A 21,352-nucleotide genomic window follows, 5' to 3' on the forward strand; every position below is an offset into this window, starting at 1 on the left:
ATGCAAAAAAAGGCACACTGGGACTATTTGCTCAGGGTGCCCAATGTCTGAACACCTACGATTTTTGGCTTTTATTTGGGGATTGGATGCTAGGTATAGGCACACTTTCATTCTTTTCTCTAGAGTTTTGAACACACTCTAAAACCAAGTTGGGGTAGGGGAAGCTGTCAGAATTTCATTATTTGGGGCATTGATGTTCTCAAAGTGTCTATAGTCATCAGCAGTGACATCATCCAAAGCATTTTCAAGCAATTTTTATGTCCAGAGAACATGCAAATAAAACCTATCTTATTAGAAAAAAGGCAAATAAGTTATTACGTATTTTGGAGTCAGCTTTTAATTTTGTTTGAGGTGAGAACCTGTGTGAATTTAAAGCAAAGTGGTAAAAACCCAAGTAAATGGCATCTAAAGAACTTCTTTAGAAAACCACACAAAGATAAAGATATATATTAGCAAACTAACCCAGGATTCAAAGAGTCACAAGAAGTACATTCAAATGTTTTAAACACATAAAAGTTTTCATGCTATCACTACTTCTTCAAAGTAAGGTAAGAATCTCAGACCTGTGGTTTTTTTTCTAAATGTGGACATTTTGTGGTCCCAAAGGTAAACTCGACCCCAGAGCCTCCTCAGGACCTCTCCACTGCCTGCAAGATCTAGCCAGCAGGGATTACCTGATGTCTTTCCAGATGCCCATCCCCAGAGCGGAGGACCACAGGCTCAGACCAACTCTGCCGATCTCTCACTGCCTGGACATGGGATTCTGACTGGGAGCCCTTGGACAGAGATTCAATATGAAACCTGAAAATGTCTGCAGGGAAACACTGACTTTGGTTTGGCCCCTGTTCACTGGAGAAGCTGAGTCTGGGAAGTCAGAAGGGTCCAGCCAAAGTGGATGCATCAGAGAACCAAGGGGGCCTGGGCAAATGCTTGTTTGGACATTGAGACTCAAAGTGGAGGATCCCCCTCTTCACGCTCAACAGTCCCTGTGCCTGGGGACGGTCCTTCTGCAAGGGCTCAAATGGATGCTGAAGGCTCGTTTTGGAACATTTACCTTGCCAGAAAGTGCCGACTCAGTAATCAAAGATTACTTCTCTTGGCCTCACCATCTCCTTCTCTCTCTTTTTCTCCCTTTCTGTCTCTGTCTCTGTCATACACACACACACCTACAGACACACATACACACATACACACATACCCCAAATTAAAAATATCCTCCCTTCTGGGACGTTTGAGAAAATATTCATGTTTAGGGCATAGGGACTTCAAACTCTTCAGTGTTACTCACATTAGCAGATCTCATGGAGACCATGAAAAATGCCAGAGTGATGATGAATTTCACTAAAATCCCCAACCGGAACATTCTCTGGGAGAGGTGATACAAGCTTTGTTCCAAACTGGGGAAGTTTTCCATTTCTAAGGAAATGGCAACCCCAGAGAACCAGCTTATAAGAGCCTCAGATCAGGAATGAGAGTGTTGTGGCTCAGAGAGTGGGGTCTGGAGTCCTACTGCCTCAATTTGAATCTTGGCTCTGTCATTTCATCCCTATATCCCCATGCCTCAATTTTCCCCATCTGTAAAATGGGAAGAAATAACAATACTTATTTCACAGCATGGTTTTGTTGTGAAGGCAAAGAAAGTTAATGCATATAAAGTATTTAGAAGAATGCATGGCACAGAGTCAGAGCTTAGTTGCTGTTATTACTGTTAATGAGTCTACCTCTGCCACGAATTGCCTGCAAATCATAATATCCCTCTGAGCTCTTTTGTTACCATCTCAGTGAATAAGAAATTTGGACTGCATGACTTCTGAAGTCCTTTTTGGACTGAAAAGATCAATTACTCCTGGTCTTCAGAAGAATCGAAGCAGAGAAGGAGTAAAACACCCAACAGCACCTGTCCATCCTGGCTCTGCTTCTTTTCAGGGGGCCAAGAGGATATACAGTGTGAAGAGCTCCCACCCTCTTCCCACATGTGAGAGAGGCTGGGAGTGGTATGGCTTCAGATGTCAGGGCTTTTGAAGTGCCTATGCCGCTCCCCAAAGAAAACTGCCAGGCTTGGCCCTCCGCATCAAGGGGCTAGGGTGCCTAACAAAGCCAGGGAGAATCGCCACACCACAGGCACCTTCCTGTTTGGGAAATGTCAGGGATTCCGTGGAAGGATTAAGTCTGTGCTCCTCCTGTATTTCCATCCATTGAGGCAGACAGTAATTGGATGGCTGTCCTTCTTCTGATTTGTCAAATTGTTACTTGGTTGGGGTGTGTCAGGAAGGGAGAGGGGGAGAAAGACATTACAGTCAGGGCTTCTACAGGCAACAGGAAGTTCTGAAATGGGAGTTTTTTCAAAAATGCCCCTTTGACTTCTGTGCTAGAATTAATTCTGTTTAAACCAGCCCCAGGTTGTAGCCTTGAATCCCTCTGGGAATGAGCTGGGTCTTTCACAGGGTGGCTCTTATTCTGTAGGGAGTATGTGCTACATTTCAAGGGATGTTGTCAAGGTAAAAAAAGCCTTTGAAAAAGATTCCATAACCAGGTCACTAACAACACCTTTAATTACGCAGAGAGTAACAAAGGTAATTATAGCCTCTGTCAGCATCCCGGGCTGGTGGCTCCCCAGCTAGGCATTCACACGTGGTGAGGGTGTTATCCTCTTGTTGAAACAAAACACTTCAGGTTTAAGATGGGGTTGAAAGATAGGTTCATTTTCCCCGGAAACATTCCCCTCTGCTCCATGCCCAATGGACCGAGTGCATTTCCCTTTGAACCTCTGAGTGCTATGGTGGCAGAAGTCCCTCCCCTTTGCTTTTTGTCTTTGGATAGACTGAGACTAACATGTAAATTCAACAAGGGCAGTGGTCTTTTCTGTCTTATTCCCTGTTATGTCCCCAATGCCTAAAGCAGGGCCAAAGCACAAAACCCTGTAAACATACCTTGGGTCAGCGGAAGGATGAATAGATGAATGGAATTGGTCTAGAAGGCTGGCAGAGTGGGGGCTGAATGTCACCAAGCTATGGGGGCGAGTAATCCTTCTAGAAGGGCCTTAAGGGGAGACCCCTGAGCTCTGAGTGCCCTGGGCTCTGGTTGCTAGGACCAGCCATAGTGTGTGTGGGGGTGGGTGGGTAGGGAACGAAGCGGTTATGGGTGGATGGGACTTTCATGCCTGAAGCTCATGTCTTTCTACCACAGCTCAGTGCTGGCAAAGGCCATCTGCTACTCTGCTGAGGCTCCTGCAGAGCCCTGCTCACCTGCACAGCTCAGGGTGTCCTAGGCACTCGTCTTAGCTCTGTCTGCAAACCCCTTCCTCTCAGCCTTTCCTGTCCACACATATTGAGAGTGAAGGGGGTGGTGCAGGTGACAGAGAATTTCCAAGGGGGGCAAAGTGAGGAAAAACCCATGGTTCTACCCAGGAAATTCTCTGAGCACTGTACAAGCTGAGAAGCAGATGAATGGGAATAGAGTGTTTTGATCGAGGTGGAAAGTCTCCACACATGTTTGAGGGGAGAGGACTATGTGGGCTTGTGCCTACATGAACATGTGTGTTCCTGTTGTATAACACGTGCTCACAGGGCTCGTGAATACTCATTATCCCCAAGCAAGCTTGCCTGCTGGTACCATCTCCTTCTTTTCCTGGCACAGAAAGCAGCTTAAATCAGAGTGTAGTGATGCACTAGCACACAGAACCCCTGTAATCCATGTTCTGAGATGTTTTGTGAGGAACTTGAAGTGGATGTGGACTTGCTCTTTGTTTTTAAATGGGTGCCCAAGCCATCTGCCCTTGGAACTCTTCCTGTGGGACAAAATGTTGCTACACTGAGGTGGAAGCTAGTTCTCATCCAGAACAGGGAGACGAGGATATGGGCCAAGTACCTGTCTCCCCTCTCGGGGCCTGTCTCCCCTTTCCGGAATCACCACTTCAGCTCAGGAATTTCACTTTGGAGCCAGAGCCACCTCCGTGTCACCCAAAGAGGACACTGGGATGTCCAGCCTTCTGATGTCCCCTGACTCCCACTCCCAGGACTGTGGCCTGATGTCTTGAGGGAGGGCAGGGCAGAGCACAGGGCAACTGAGGTGCTGATCCTCCCCTCCCTGATTATCAGGCTGCTGTCCCCTCAGATGGGGGGGGGGGTGCTCAATGAGCACAAGGGCAGGGCAGGAATGTGTCCCCGGCCAGACCTGTCATGGCAAAGTGTCTGTGATGGCTGGCACGAACAGCGATCACGTCATCGTGTCTCTGGTGACTGCATGACACCCCCTCCAGTCTGAGAGACAAGGAGGAGGAGCAATGACCAGGGACACTGGCTCCTGCCAGGGTGCCTCCTCAACTCTGTTCTTCTATTTGGCATCACGCTGGAAGTGGAAAGTCCTAACTGGTGTGTCCAATTAAAGGGGGAAAAGCTCATTGAACTTCAGACCTAGAAAGGGCCGTGGAGCTGATGAGGAAACAGACATCTTGGAGGGAGAGAACTTGCCCAGGGACACAATGGTGGCCCAACTAAGAATGATGTCATTGTCATAACAGCAGCTAACGCTTATGGAATGTTTCCCAAGTGCTAGATGCTGCACCAAGGGCTTTGCATGTGTGAGCTCATTTGGTTCTCATAAAACCATGACGTACGTTCTTTTATTATTATTATTTCCATTATACTGATGAGGAAAGGGAAGAACAGGGAGTCAAGCAAACTGGTCAAGATCATGGAACTAGTGAACCACACATTCTAAATTCTGGTTCAGTGTTCTTTGTACCATCTCCTTTGCCAAGAAGATACCCCAAATGCCTCTCTTTATTGCCATGACTTTGAAAGCCATCAGAGCCTGGGAATCTCAGGAGGTAGGAAGAAGAGCCTCAGGGGCCAAGACACAGATTGTGTAAGCTACAGTGGAGATAGCAGGGCACTCTTGTTAGAGCTGTGTTTATTTCTTTCCGTCTTTAAAGGGAATCCCACCCAGCAGAGTGCACAGAACCAAAAAATCCAATGGCCTTGTGAGCATGTGGAAATAAATTAATTCCAGCATTCAAATTAAGCATCCCTGTTGGCCTCTGGCCTTTCAAAAGCCAACAACAGACTGCAATGACAATGGGGTTTGAGCAATTATGATGAGAATATAAATGAACGTGATTTAAATACCAGAGGCATGATAATTTTAGGAATGGCTAAATAAACCTAATAATCTCATTCTTGCAATGTCCAATTATGGTGTTTTAATTAAAACCTCCTAAGGAGATGGGCGGCTAGTCATGGCTTACCTTAATTATCTTTATACTTAGTAACTAGTCCCAAATTAAAAAAAAAAGGGGGGGGGGTGGTGGTGAAAATTTCTTGTTTCCAGGGTTATATGCCGATTTAATTTTTAGTAATAAATGAGGAAGTGTTTCTTGAGAGGCTTTTAGGAGCAAGCATTGTTCCAGGCATTGGGGCAACCTTAAAAACGTGACCCCTTAGTACTAGAAGACAAGATCGATCTTCATGAAAGGGTATCTCACACTCAAAGGCTATGGGAAGATAAGTGTAAAATAGGTGGACAAGCCAGTGGATAGAAAGATGTTTAAAGGAAAGAGATAACTGACTCAGGAGGTCAAATATTTAACTAATACCCTTGAATTACGAATTGTGACTGGAAGAAACTTTTTCAGATTAAGGTAACCAGAAAATTGACACACGGAAAATAAATCCTGGAGTTTAAACCCCAGCATAAACCCTTTAGGTAAGGATGGGCAAAAACCCAAAACTTGCAACTCACATGAGTCAAGTAGTGGCCATAGTAGAACCTCTTCTGTGGTCTACTATCATGAACTCGATAAAGTCCCCGTCTGGTACAGGCAACAAGTGGGGACCACAGATCCTTCTAGTCATAGGGCCCTAACCTTCCTCTCTAAAACAAGAAAAGTTAACGGAAATTTTTGCAGCAGTGGCTGAAGGAAACAAAGAAGTCTAGCTGCATACTGTACAAAAACAGTAATAAAAACTAAAATAAAGATATAGTCTCCCACCCTTTGAAAAATTCTCAGGTGCCTCTCTAGAGGAAGAAAATAAATACCTTTGATTGGCGGGGTACGGGTGACAGAGGAGATGAATTCTGTCAAAGTGTGCTGCTAGCAAATTTCTGGGTTAGCTGGAGTGATAAGGAGCCTGCAGCCAAGGCTTTTGGGGAGAAGAGGATGGGCTCCAGCCGGCTGGATTTAATTCACAGGGAGATAGCAGGGACTTGGGCAGCCAGGGCCCTCACAGGCTGAGCGAGATAAAACTCTTTCCTGTCTCTGGAGTCATGTGTTTGGTGAATTTTTTGATATGGTTTAAGGGCCCCAGGAGGTTTTCTGATGCTTCCCTGACAGGGGCCACTGGTGATGAAACTACATGCAGGGATGGCTTAATTGGTACCCCATGCCTTTTTTTTTTTCCTGAGCAGATGACCTCTCCTTTTACAGAGATGTTCTTACTCCTGCCTTTCTTGACTGAAACCCTCCTCCTGTGAGTCATTTGGGGGAGAGCTGGAACGAGGAACACTGACAATTTTGCAGTGTACGACCAATGTGATCCATACAAAACTGCCTCACGAGGATACCCTGTGGACTCTGCCATGGGTAGAGCCTGCACATGGTGGGGTGTGTGGGAAGGATAGTCAGTGCGTGAAAACAGCTGTCCTCTTCCACCTCCCAAGTGTGGAGTCTCGCTCCACATGGCTTCCTCTGGCATCCCTTTAACATGGCCTCACAAACCACCTTTAACAGTTATTAAAGGAGTAGTACCTTCTGGAGGGGGTGCTACTCCTGCACCCCACTAATGATGATAGTTCCCCATTCGTCAGAGATATTCAGTTTGGCCAAGCATTATATCTGACTTAGATCTTTACAGAAAGCAACGCTGCACAGCATTCTGTCCCTAACCCATGAGAGCCTGGAAAGCATCGAAGAATCCCTCCCACAAAGGGGTTCCACTGTCGCTCTCTTGAATTTCTACTACTGGTGAGGCAGGGTGTAGATTAATAGCACAGTCATGTCTGGAGTCCGTGGACCTGATTCCTGTGTCCTCAGAAGACACCTGGCTTAGTACTGAAAAGTGTGAGGGATTATCACAAGCCACAGGCTTAAATGACATAAACAGAGGAGGTGATAGGGATGCTTCTATGTTAAGTATTAACCTGCCCGCTAGATCCAGCCTTTTCCAGGCAGGAGATTTGGGGTACGAGCACTTCTGGGACCTAGGAGCTTCAGCCTTCCTCCCTGGGGTTTGGATCCTAACTGCTGTTGGGGAAGCAATGTCTCGCCTCTCCTTTGACGGGAAGGTGCTTTTCTGACGAAGTCGTATTTGTGTTCGTGCAGAGCATTAAGCCCGGCACCCACCTATAATGTGTGTTTTAACATTCTGTCTAATTAGTTTTTCTCACTAGCTCTTGGATGACTCCTGCACTCTATAATTATTTCTTTCACTGGCACTTATGCCGATATTGTACTCTTTGCCTAATAATTACTGTAATTATAGTCACTATATGTGAGGTTGGTGCCTGTGTGATAAACGGTTTTATTATATGTGTTTGACGGGAAGTGATTTCTAAGTGGGCGTCTATAGGAAATTATTAAGGTACTGCTCTGAGACATGTTAAAATGTTTTTGGATAATAAATAACTTGATGAAGTAGTAACATGACAAGAGAGAATGGCAGGGAGCGAGATGAAGTTGAATTAATAAAAAAAAAAGTCTTCCATATTGCAAATGCAGCCTAAGAGCAGAAGGGGGCCAGTCTACACTGCTGACTGGTTTGAGCCCTCCCTGCAGCACACATGGAGCTTAGGTGATCTTCAATACTGAAAACACAACAGTCAAGAAATGTGAGGACTGTAGCCCCAACCAGTGTTGAGCAATCTGTCCTTTTTCCTGTAGGCTGACTCCCAACATCAGCTTTCAGAGGCCACTGAGCCCCAGTTCCAGGACTGGGTTCCTGGAAATCAGGAATGCTTCTGTGGAAAACTCCTGAACTCAGTACTTCCTGTTTTTGAGGAAATTCAGGGATTTCCCAGAAAGAGGGAGTCGGTGGGAATGGAGGGTGTCAATGAAAAGTAAAAACAAAAAAGCAAGCGTGAAAATGAGGACTCGGTTAAAAGCCACTACATCAACTGAGAAGATTTTTCTCAGGTCAGTCAGGCATCTCCCATCCCTGGAGATCTGCGCTGTGTTCAGTTATGTCTGTGCACAGTTCTGTTTTCTATACTACGCAGGCGATCTGTGCTTCTATTATACTTCAATTACCCACAGATCAAACTCTTATGTTTGCTCAGCACATTTTGTGGACCCACTAAACTATAATAATTAAGCTCCACTTATTAGCTCTTACCAAGTGCTATGTATTATGCTAAGTGCTTCATATGCATTATTTCATTTAATCCTCCCACCCATCCCTTGAGTTATGTACTATGATTTTCCCATTTTGCAAACATATGGGAACTTGCCAAAGTCACACACTACTAAGGGGCAGATCTAGGGTTTCCAGCCAAGCAGGCTGACCCTACCGCCTCCATTAACTTGTCTTTCAATTTCTATGACAATCAGACGACAGGCACATGTTTAGGAAATGCTAAACAATGTACTTAACACTTGTTAAGTTTCTTAGCATCAATGGATGATGAAGCTTAACAGAAAGTGATTCATTACTTCCTTGAGCATTTTCCTTTACCAGATGACAAGAGCTGCTTTTTCAGAAGCCTCTGAGGCACCCCAGAGCCCAAGTGACTATAGAGTGCTGAGGAACCCAGGAGAGTGCACACCAAGCTCTGGGCTAAGTGTGGGTTCATGCCCAGGGTGATGTCAGGGAGAGCTCAGGGGTGGGTGAGTCACAGTACAGAGGGGAGGAGGGTGGGACAGCCTCACCTGGGCATATATACTCCTTTTTCTGCACATCTGCCACATTGAAGCCCCTCAGGTGCACGGGAGCCATACAGAGTGTGAACTGGCCAATTGTCCGTCGCTGTCGCAGCCAATCTGAGAGCCAGGCCAGGTGGCAGTCACAGTACAGGTGGTTGGAGTGGAGGCGCCTAGGAGAGGGAGGGACTGAGGTAAGATGCTGTCACAGAGTGAAGTGAACAGAGTAGGCCAAACCTTCTGTGCCCCTTTGCCCAGTGTAATAACCCTCCGGAGCCCAGGGAAGCATTTCCCGCTGTACAAGTGAGTTACCATGGGAGCCTCAGCCCTTTTATTGCCAAACCACAAATGACTTGTTATCTTCACATGCAGGCCACATCCAACTGATACCTCCAGGGTTCTGAACAATTCCCCATTTCTTAATAGTAATTCCACCCTTTTCTTTCCCACTCAAGAAAGTCTCAACATGTAGGAGGAGGAGAGTGACATTATTAAAGCAATGCTTCAGATTTGAGTCAAATTTTCAAAGGGGTGACTGACTTGCAAATTTTAGTACTGTAGTTAGCCTGGGTTCCAGATAGCTTCAAACAGCTTCTCAATCTCAATGCTTCAGTCTATGGTGGCACTGTGGCCAAAACCTGCCGTTGCCTTCACTTTCTCCTTCATCTCCTCCCTAAGGTGAATGAACCCCTACATGGAAAGCTGGAGGGCTTGTGTGCAGTAGCCCAGTGAGCAAAGCATGAAGGCAAGGGTCCTATACCTTCTTTCCACCCACCCCCATTCAAATAAAGGGCTGTCCATTCCAAACCCTTGCAGCCCACAGCAGTGTCTCCACCTTGCCCTCCTCTCCTTCCCAAGTTAAATTCTACCAGGTGTATTTGCTATTCTGGCTTAGGTGCCCCTGTTAAGACCCCCTAACCAGTTCCAGGACTCTTTGGCTTTTCCTCCTGTAGTAGCTGTGATTCCAGATCAATTTCTCACCTCTGTGTGATTAAGATTTCCTAGAGGGATCTGTATGTTCTACTTCTGAAAGGAATCCCATATGGTTAAATGACTTGAATTTACTTTCCACCAACTGAGGGGCAAACTAAGGATATGTAGGGGCTTGTACAGGTTTTTCCTCAAGGCTTCTCTATCAGGGTCTTCCTATTAGCACATACCCCCCAACCCTAGGTCATTAGAAGTGGTGGTAGGAAAGTTTTAGTTACATCAGCTTATCATACACTTGGGTTTCTGATGCAGATTTCAAATGCCCAATCCTGGACATGCTAATCAGCCAGCGATATCTTGGGACTTTCAAGTGCTCTGTGTCAAGTTGGTTAATATTGAGTGGCAGCCTGAAGCAGTGGCTTGGGCTATCTCCATGCCTGAGATGGAGAACGCTGAAGGGCTCTTGACCACACTTGACTGAGTATAAAGTCAGCATTGCTGAACACCGGCCAAGTGCAGCTAACTTGAGGGGCGTGCCGGCCAAGCATTCCTGCCATTGCACAGGTGCAAACCTTGGGCAGGCCAGGGCCACTAGGGGCCTTGACAGCCTCAGGGGGTCCCAAGATCCCATCATATCTGCCGACTAAATGAACCTATATCCCATGTAGAATGCAATTATTTTTTCTGCTGAAAAACAATTTGAAATGGTGTTTATGATTTTGTTTCAAAATGATGAATTTTGATGTTGTAATGTTCTTTTGGATTTCAGAGCCAATACTTTAAGGTTGAACACATTTTCATAGGTTCCTAGGCCTAAGATGCTATGTCTGTAATGGGCTCCAAGAAATTCTCCCCTTTGAGTTTCAAAGCCCAGACTCCTATGCTGCCTTCTCTTCGTGTGGCACTTCAGAAAGAAGTGTTGTAGGCGGGAAGGGGGAGGGGAGGCAAAATCCTAAACTAGGGGAAGAACATGAGGGAGAGGAGGGAATTTCTCTTGTATACTGGGCCTTGGGAAATTTCAGCATGAGTGAAAATGATTTGTTTCCTGATCTATCAGTGAGTTGTAGAGACAGACAGATACATAGACACACACACACACACACACACACACACAGAGAGAGAGAGAGAGAGAGAGAGAGATAGACAGGAGGGAGAGAAAGTAAGAAGAGAGGCAGGGGGGCAGAGAGAGAAGGAGGCATGGAGTGTTGGTTCTATGGCTAGGAATAGACCACTGGGTATAAAGGCTGCCTAGGAGAACAGCAAAGGTGGGTTGGTTCTTAGGGACAAGGTGAAGAGAGGTAGGCTCCAATGGTAGCACAGGCTGAGGCGTTGGGGCTCTTTCATGTGCCAGGAGAATCAGAGCCTTCTGATGAGAGTCTGGCTTCTATGAGGAAAGGCAGTTGCCTTCTTTGGCAGTGAGGTATGGAAGCTGAGGAAACGGGATTCCCATGAAGCACTGAGCATGGGCCCACAAGGCAGATCAATGTCAACTAATTCCCCATCAGTTCCCATCGGGGGTAAGACATCAATGGAATGACAAAAATGAGGGTTAAGTAAGTCAGATCCTTAGCTGATTAATTTCTGGGATAATGAAAATGTCGAAGATTTCCTTTTGGAAAATTACATTAGGATGGCTCTTTTTCAATCCCTGCTGGCTGGCCCCAAGCTACTTCTCTTCCTAACCTTGCTACAGATGGTTCCTAACCGTTTGTCCACCTTTGTAGGAATTTTTCCCCTTCCACGTGGGACCATGGAAAAGAGGTGACCAGAACTGACTCAGAAGGTACCTGAAGGCTCTTGTCAAAAGCCCAAGACAATGGAAGGGCTCAGATCCCCACTCTTGGAATTTTACCCACCAGAAGCGCTGGCAGAGTTGAACTGGGCAGATTCTTCCAAAGTGCAGCTTTTCCTATCATGTTTGGGAGATCGAATTGAGCAGTATGATCCCAAATAGTAACATTGAAAGAAAAGTAATCACATTTATCATGAAACATGAGCCTGGACACTGCCAGGAGTATTCCTAATCCCCTTGATTGAGACAGAAAATTATTTTAATTACTTCCCATAATTCTGGTGAGTTGGGATAGCAATGACCTGGGGGAAGGTGGCCTCCAGTGGCCCTTCTCTCCTTCCTCGCCTCACCTGGAACACACCCTTCTGCCTTAGTTTCTGGCAAATGGAATGAGCTCTGGCTCTGATGCCAAATTGCCCAAATCTGACATTGCCTCTCTGCTTTCCTACTCTGACTTTGGGCAGGGATTTAACTCTGGGCCTCAATGCTCTGATCTGTAAAATGGGGATATTATCGGTGCCCCCTTTCCAGGGCTGTTGTAAGGACTGAAAGAATTCATGAGACAAGCTTGGCATAAGGCCCTGCAAACCATGAGCCACCACAGTGACGTCTGTGGTCATTACTGTCATGAGGATGCTAGGTCCACACTTCTGTCTCCTCCCAAGCCATGGCCCTCCCCTGTACAAGGCTACCATTTCTAACTTAGACACCAAGGCATCAAGGCGCCTAGGTGGTTCCCGCATGTTCTGCAGTCTTTTGCCGCTGGAAACACCATATTCCATGTTGGCCAAACCACCTTCACAAAAGATAAGGTGAATGAATCCTAATGCCAATTTGTAAAAGGTGCCTTTTAGCCACAGGCGCTAAATTAAATTTCCAGCAAATCCTTTTAGAGAGGGTCACTGTTCATTTTCTATAAAATGTGGCTTTCTGAATTAAATATAAAAGCTTTCCTTTAGAAATCCCATTTATGACTTCCTTCCTCTCTCCTCTTCCCCCATCTCCCCTCACTAGTCTCCCCCCACCCCCACCTTAATTACAGCAAAGGGGGATTAGTCAGCGCAAGTCTCTGGGGAGTTCTGTACAGAGCCGTCTCTGAAATCAAACTAAAGAGAAAGTGGCAGCAGGCACGGAGCAAAGAGAACAGATGAGATTGACTGATTGATCTGAACTCATCAGATGAGTGTTCAGGACCACAGGCAAGGATGACAACAGAAACGAGGAGAAGAAACTCTTCTGCCCTCCTTTCCCACCCGACGCAGCCGAATAAAGCACCTGAGATCCAGACCTAGCTACCCCCGGCCCCCATCCCGTGGACCTGGCCCAGCTTCTGTTATTGCTACTCTTAGACTGACAACAAGAGGGACTGAAATCACAGAAGAGTACCATGGGAGCTGGACTCTGGCTTTCTGTAGGCGAGGGCCATTTTTCTTCTATTCAACCAACCTGTCTGGGGAAATGCAGGCCCTGTACCTGGACACTCACTTTCAGCTTCTTGGCCAGGAGCCCTCGGCTCACTCTCCTGAGGCTCATTTGTGGCATGCTGTGGACTTTGAAGAGGTCTTTGAAGACCCCATGGTTTCTCCTTAAAACTCCATGACTACACCATCCCATTTTAAAGCGGAAGCAAAAGGGTAGATTTTCTTGGTTGAATTATGCTATCACACGAGGGATCGGAGGGAGAGACGGGGAGCAATGATGAACACCGGGCTCAGATTCTTCTTCATAATAACTAGCATTTGTTGAGTGCACACCATGACCGGGCCCTTTTACATGCTAGTGCACTTCATTCTCACAACAACTGTGAGACAAGCATTTAATTCACTGTCCCTGCAGGGCGGAGAGACAAAGAAACTTGCCCAAAGTGGCAGAGCTCACCTTTAAACTCGGGTCTGCTTCAGGTTCTCTGTACTGTCTCCTTACACAGTGCCTTCACTGGCTTCTGCTTCATTCTCCACCCCCAAGATAAGGTCACTTTCTCACTAATGCAGGGGTTCTCAAACCTTATGAGCATCAAAAGCTCCTGGAGGGCTTGTTAAAACCCAAAGGCTGGACCCACTCCCAGAGATTCTGATTCCATGGGTCTACAGTTCCAGGTGATGCTGGTGCTGCTGGTCCAAGGACCTAATTTTGGGAACAACTGTTCTAAGGATTTTTAAATCTCTGTGGATACCATGTTGTTCAGGAGCCATCGATTAGCTGGCTGCTTGGTACTTCTAGTCCAGATTTCTGGATAGAGCAGTTATAACAGTAACAGTCAGTACCATTTATTGTCCACTCCTCAGGCACTGCACATACCTCATCATCTCATCTGATCCTCACCACCGCCCCCATTTATAGAGGAGAGAACAGAGGTCCCAGAGCTCACAAAGGGTGCAGCAGGAATTGCAGCCCTTTGCCTTGGCCTTAAATGTATTTAGCTGAAAACTCTTGGGGGCTGGCTCTCTTCTATTACTGTAATACAAACACCAATGAGGTTCCACCAAGACAACCATCAATATGAACCTCTGGTGGAAAGGTGAATGGAGTCCATTTGCAGAGTAACTCACAAAAGGGTTTCTGGCTGAGAGGAGAAAAGAACTTCCCAGGTAATAAGCAACTGCTCTTGGTATGGGGTGTTATGGGGGGATCTGCTTTCTGACTACACAGAAAAGGAAGGCTTGAGCCTACCCCCAAATTAAAGGTAAAGAATCAAGGGGCACCTGGGTGGCGCAGTCGGTTAAGCGTCCGACTTCAGCCAGGTCACGATCTCGCGGTCCGTGAGTTCGAGCCCCGCGTCAGGCTCTGGGCTGATGGCTCGGAGCCTGGAGCCTGTTTCCGATTCTGTGTCTCCCTCTCTCTCTGCCCCTCCCCCGTTCATGCTCTGTCTCTCTCTGTCCCAAAAATAAATGAAAAACGTTGAAAAAAAAAATTAAAAAAAAAAAAAAAAAAAAGAATCAAGTTCCTGCATTCTAATATCAGAATACCATCAAGGGAGCAGGGGAGAGCGTGTTGGGTGTGGGCTGGGAGGATGGGGAGAAGCAGGGACTAGGACTCCTTCTCCTCCACTGGACATAGCGGGAAAACATAACCACAGCACTATGATGGAACTGCCAATGGTACACGACATTAGCTAAAAAAATAGTAAGTCATTATGTCCCAGTTCTATATGTTTTGTGACACTAATAGACTTTCCATCAGGGTGAAGAACACAAGGACGAATCCCCACGTCCTAAGGCAAAGAGAAATGAATCTGTCCACTGTGGAATGGGGGTTCAGAGCCGTGGATGGGACTGTCACACTTCCCCCTCTTCTGTTGCTCCCCAACACCTCTTAGTTAACAGTAGAGAAAGGCAGTGTTTCCTCCAGGACCTATCTGCAGAGCAAGCACAATAGGTTTTACTAGCAGCTCAGGGTGCAGCATGTAGGGCTGAGTGAGGCCGGTAGTGCGTGGGGGCAGAAGCAGCGATCTTTACTTACAGTGTTCGAATCTTCGGCATGTGGTTGAAGCTAGTGACCAGGATGCGGCTGATGTTGTTGTTGTTGAGTGTGCTGTGAAGGTAGAGGAAAAGGGAAATGGTTAACAAGGAAGTAACATGGGTGGGGGGGGGGAGGCAGCACCAAGATGCTTCTAGAAGGTGGCAGGAGGAACAGGTGTGACTGCCAGAAGAATCATAAGTCAACAGCTATGGAGCAGCTGGAGATAAGAGGTCTGATCTCCAGATGATAAGAGGATCCCTGATTCCTTTCTTTTTTTTTTTTTTAATTTTTAATGTTTATTTATTTTTGAGAGAGAGAGACAGAACACGAGCAGGGGAGGGGCAGAGAGAGAGGGAGACACAGATCCAAAGCAAGCTCCAGGCTCTGAGCTGTCAGCACAGAGCCCGATGCAGGGCTCAAACTCACGAACTGTAAGATCATGACCTGAGCCAGTCAGATGCTTAATCAGGCACCCTCCCCCCCCCCCCCCGTTCCTTTTTTCAGGTGGCTCTTTCCTCCCCTCTGTTGTCATTGCCATACTTATGGACCTACCCATCTGGAGCCATAGTATCACTTCCTGAAATTCTACTATGTGCTGAGTGCCTCATTATGGCATCACTAATTCACACAACCACAGTGCCAGTTACATACGAGTGTCCTCATTTTAGAAAGAAGAAAACATATACATATCATCTTTTTAGTAACACACGTACCTACCAGGTGGGCGTTATCTTTGTGCTATAGATGGGGAAGCTGAGCAACGAAGGGGTTTTCCCAAGGACCCCTAGCTGCTAAGCGTGAGAGATGGAATGTGAATCTAGCACTATCTTGCTCCAATTTCCCTGCTCTGTCCATTGTACATGCTGCCTAATACAGGGTCTATGTGGACAGTTCATTGTTAGTGTTTTCTCAGTAGCTCACCTCGTCTTACTCTGCCATAGGCCCGCACTGGCCCAGAAAGAAGCCTTTCTTTGGAAACTAAGCAGACTCCTTTTGTCCTTGGTTCTTGGTAAACACATTGCCTTTCTCTTAAAATGACCTCCAACGTTTTCTGTCCTGTGCCTTACTATATAGCCCCATGACTTGGTCCATACGTGTTTCAAATTGAGTCATATATATCCTAGTTGTGTGATCTTAGGCAAATTATCAGCATCTCTTATCCACAGGTTATTCATTGGCAGGAGGCAGGTAATGGTACCTCACAGGTTGGTAAAAGGCTTAGTGTGCAGTATATACTCAGTAAACGGAGGCTACCAGTTTACTGATGTTGGTGGAGAGAATGTAGTCCTGTCCTGGTCATTCTTGTTTCCCCCTACCTGGACCTCCATGGAAGCAAAAATACAGCTGCATTCAGCACAGTGGCCCCCAAACCCACTGCACCCTAGGGGCCTGTGTAGATTCCTTCTTCCCCCACCCCAGGCCACAGGAGGATTCCAGTGATCACACCCCCTTGCCCCAGGCTATCCCTCAATTCCCTAGGGCCTTATTAGCATTTGTTTGGCTCTTGGGCCAGAAGGAAATCTATTTACCTCAAGACACAGAACCTAGTACTTTTCCCTCCCCCCTTCCCATATTTCCCATGTGTCCAGTACTATTTTAGGCACATGGTAAAGAGCAAGGAGTAGACCACATTTGTGTTGCCTGCTTCTGCCTCCTCCATACTTTACCAACGCTCCAGTGCAGACACTTGGCATTTTATGAAGTTGAACCTAAGTAGTTGTTTTGTTTCATGTGGCCTAACTTTTCTGTGAAGTGTGCTAACCCATCCTGTCTCCACACACCCAGGAACCTTCTGAATATCTTATCTGACAAGGCTGAAGAATCCATCACTCCACTTCCTTGGTAGGAAGCTTCCTGGAAGTAGGGACTATGCCTCACTCCAGTCCTCCATAGGATTAGGAATGCCTCTGGGGCAGAAATCATGGCCTTTGTTTCCCTTTCTATCTGTCCCACAGTTCTAGGCTCCACTCTTGGGGCAATACCTAGTTATTAGGATCATTGACTCACTACCAGACTTTTTCTTTCAAAGGTAAAAAGCAAGAAGCCTTTGCAGAAAAGAGGCTTCCTTCCAACCATGCCCAGCCATTCACATCAGGTTGAGTTCACAGCCAGCCCTAATTTAGCTGAATACACAGTGCAGTTATATGCAGGGCTCGACTCTAACTGCATCCGGCAGTAGTCCGGCAGCAATGACTTATTAATGTATTACTACACTGATATTTAAATGTGAGCTGTAATGAGGGCTATAAAACATTTACGATAATAGCAATTATTCCAGAACCAAAATGACTAAACACAGTATTCAGACTTTCATGATTTGCTGCATGTGACTGGCCAGCCCAGGAATGTCAGAGGGCTGGTCACCTCTTGGATGCTGATCTCCATTGCAGTTACAGTTTTTGTTTCCCTAATAAACACAGATTTATTTGATCTCCAGTCTTGGTGGCCTTTACCCATGTATGGAGCACAGTGCTCTATCTGGTTCTCGCATCCCTAAGTAGCTGGCCTTCAATGGAAGTGGTGTGGTCATAACCCCAACATGATGGGCAGGGCTGGGGGAGCATGCGCCTGGAAGGCAGAGACCTGGTTCAGATTCTGGCTCTGCCACTTATAGCCTGTGCAACCATGAGGAAGTTTTCTTAATCTCATTAGGTTTCCTCCTTTGTAACACAGAGATAATAATAGCACCAATCTCACAGAGCTTTAGTGGCAATTAAATAAGATGATACTAATAATTGCCAACATGGACTGAGAGCTAATGTATGCCAGGCAGGAACTGAATTGAGGGTTCTGCATGTACCATCTCAGTTAATTGCTCCAAACAGCCTATGAGGAAGGCATTTTTGTTATCACCTCTGTTTCATGGATGAAGCAAGTGGTAGGACCAGGATATGAATCCAAACTAGCCTGATTCCAGGAATGATGCCTGGATTTGTTGCTTACTGCTAGGATAACAGATTACTAAAGTTTAGTGGCGTAAACACAAATTTATTCTCTCACAGTCTGGAGGTCAGAAGTCTAACAGGGGTTCGTGGGACCATGTTTCTTCTGGAGGCATCAGGAGGAGAATGTTTCAATGTCCTTTGCTACTTGTAGAGACCACCCACATTCTTTGGCCTGTGCTTCCCTTCCTTGCAGTACTCTGAGCTTCTGCTTCTGTGGCCACATCTCCCACTGTTCACTGTGATCCGTTCCTGTTATGAGGACCCTTGGGAGGACATTCAGAGCCCAAGTGATAATCCAGGATAACCTGCCCATCACAGGATCCTTAGTCACATCTCCCTAATCCCTTTTGCCATATAAGGTAACATTTCTAAACTCCTGGGATGAGGACAAGGACATTTTTTGGAGAGAGGGGCATTACCCAGCTGACTACCACACCCTGAAACAAGGCATGGGAAGTGCACTTGTTACACACAGCCAGGCTCACATGCAATGCTCAGTAATGATCAGCTGTTATTTTAGCTTGGGTTTGTTAGTATTTTATAGTTTACAGTATGCTTTCACATTCCTGTCATTTGATGCTTGTAGAACCCTGAGGTTGGGATTCTTACCCTTACTCTATAGATGAGCAATTTTAAGCTATGAGAGGGACACCCAGGGTAGCACATCAGCTCCTGGAGGGTTCAGGAATTACTGTTCTCTTTTACACCACAGTTTCTCCCAGCTTGCCCACTGCCTCCTGTTTTCAGGGCAAGCTTATTACCCCACCATAGACATTCTCTGTCGTGTCTACCCTGGCACCCAAAGTTAGAAAGAACTGCACAAGTGTCTCCTGTTCTGTAAACTTCCTTGAAAATTAACTAACAGGAAAATAAATGTTTGGGTCTGACAATGCCCCCCATGCCTACTGCATGGCTGGCCCAAACTAGGCTATGGTGACCTCATCCCTTGTCTTTCCCACTTCCATCTCTTGGAGGGGTTCTGCCATTTCCATAGTCTAGTCTCAACCTCACTGCTCTGCTCCTTTGGACAGATTTTGAGAAAATACACTTTATCCCCAGTCACCCAGGTTGGAGGCTACTCCCAAATGAATGCTCTCAATTCAGCATTTTCCATCAGGTGTCAAGATCAAGCCAGGCTCAGATCAATTCTGTAAGACTTCAGAACTATTCTGGTCTCCCCCCTTTGCACTGTCAGAGCTCCTGAATGGGCATTTGAGTCTAAACTAGAAATAAAGCCATTCCCTTCCCAATGCCCATGAGATCTAAAGACAGTCTGTCTACCTCCCATTTCTCTTTTATAAAACCCATTACCCCATTATACTATGTTTATATTGAGAATAAGTGTGGCCAGTATACTGAGTAGTCGCTCTTCTATTTTGTCATAATCAGAACATAAATGTTTAATGAAAAAGGATCATTCTCCCTATTAAAATGATCCATGTGGACAATGCTAGTTTTAACAATGGATCCCATTCTCTCTCAGTTGTGAGCACCAGGAGGAGGGCTTTAAACTTTTCTCCCCCAGGGCACTAAGGGATTAGTGAACTTATTGTTGCTCCTGTAGAGCCCAACTAGAACCCTGCTACCCTGAAAAAATGTGCTTGTGTTCCTCAGCTAAATACCAGGGCACTGTGGCAAGACAAGGGCTCCCAGTAATGAAGAATGCGTGGGAAGCTGTGCACGTACTGGGATTGACGAACTACTGCCCACAGGTCAAACACCATCCAATACCGAATGTTTTTTGTAAATAAAGTTTTACCCACCTGTTTATGTATTGTCTATGGCTGCTTCCGTGTCACAACAGCCGAGGAGACACAACAGAGACCACAGGGCACAAAGCCTAAAATATTAACATCTGCCTTTTTATAGAAAATGTTTGCCGACCCTTGGCTGCTCTAGAACTGGGAAATTCCAGTCCTGCCTTTGTCAGTAATTAACTGTGACCTGCTGGCAAGTGGCATAACTGCTCTGTAAGAAGAGGGGATTAGGTCAGAGACTGTCAAAACACTGGTAGGAAAGCCCAAGTAGCAACCGGGAGGGCTGGGAATCTAAAGCCGGTGGTCTAACTCTAGAATCCACACATATCTGGCCTGCACCACGGTCCCACCTGGAAAATGGCTCCCACTGCATCCAGAAGCTACAATGCTGTGATGAAATCGGAGCCAAGGAGAAGGCCCTGTTCAAGGGACAGGGCAGGTGTACCCAGATTGGGTTGGGTGTGGGATGAAAACTTGGGTAGTGGTTCTCCAAGTGTGGTCCTCAGACCTGCAGCATCACCTGGGAACTTGCTAGAGATGCATATCTTCAGGCCCTACCTAGGACCACTGAATCAGAAGCTCTGGGGGAGAGGGGGGTCGCAGCCATGTGCGTTTTAAGAAACCCTCCAGAGGATTCTCATGCAAGCTCAAGTTTGAAAACCATTGAGCTAGAGGCATAGCTAAGAATAGAGCCTTTACCTAAGTGTAGAGGACAGAATATAGGCTATCTTCTTGCTGACTCTGGGACTTGAAAGCCTCTTTTGTGGAGGGCATGGTGCTTTCCTGCTTAGAAAGAGGCCCAGACTCTGAAACAGTACACAGTCCTCCATGGAGGTAGCTGTAATCACCCTGGGAAAGCTCCAACTTGGCATCTGCCCCTGGCTCCCTACTGTTCTCTGCTGAGTGCTGGAGTGTGGCTTTCCTTCACATCCCTCAAGATAGCCATCTTTGATCTGGAGGAGCTAAGTCCAGATGTAGCCACACCACCCTGGCAACCTTAATAAGGCTGACATTTCCCTCTGTCTCCTCCGATTAGGCCATCGCTTTATCACTCTGTGCTTTCTTGGCTCTGGGTGTAATCTGAGTGTTGTGTGTCCATAACACTATGTAATTGGCTCTAATGCAGCAATATTATCTGTGAGCATGTATCACATAATTACAAAACCAGGCATCCACAATAAGTGCCACTGCAGTTTCCCAGTATGCCAACCTTCCTGGGATACTCTTTGAGCCCCTCCTATTCCCCTTTGGGAATCCAAACTCCTTGGGCTAGATAAATCCTCTTGGAAGGCTGGCCTGTTTCCCTTGTCTCAAGGCAGGTTAATTGTTCCTTAAGTCTAGGTTCCCTCCTTAATAACCCCCAGGAAGGAGACTCTTGGTGAGTCACTGGCAGCCATGGCAGCAGAATATCTTTTTAAAGTGAGCTTGGAGATGCCCTGACTTGTACTTACAGACACCAGGGTCCCAATGGCCAGCACTCTAGGCCCTGAAGATACCACTTCTCCAACAGTGCTTATATTGAATTTACAGGGGCAAACACAAACCAAAGTAGGCAGCATCATTTTCTGAAGAGCAGCTGAGTGCAAACAGTGTGGCTAGACCCTGTAGGAAATATCTA

General features: G+C 46.4%; 1 protein-coding gene across 3 annotated transcripts in view; it reads right to left on the minus strand.

The window, feature by feature from the left end:
* The window catches only part of SLIT3 (slit guidance ligand 3), a 687,161-nt gene that overhangs the window by 122,024 nt on the left and 543,785 nt on the right, over positions 1-21,352 (minus strand). For all 3 annotated transcript variants that reach the window (XM_078446678.2, XM_060634984.3, XM_060634985.3), the window contains exons 7-8: positions 15,033-15,104; positions 8,861-9,024 (exon numbers count right to left, since the gene is read on the minus strand). In XM_078446678.2, the coding sequence (XP_078302804.2) occupies positions 8,861-9,024; positions 15,033-15,104 (236 nt within the window). The remainder of the gene's footprint in view (positions 1-8,860; positions 9,025-15,032; positions 15,105-21,352) is intronic.

Source organism: Panthera onca, chromosome A1 (genome assembly GCF_046562875.1).
Source record: "Panthera onca isolate mPanOnc1 chromosome A1, mPanOnc1 haplotype 2, whole genome shotgun sequence".
Taxonomy (NCBI): Eukaryota; Metazoa; Chordata; class Mammalia; order Carnivora; family Felidae; genus Panthera; species Panthera onca.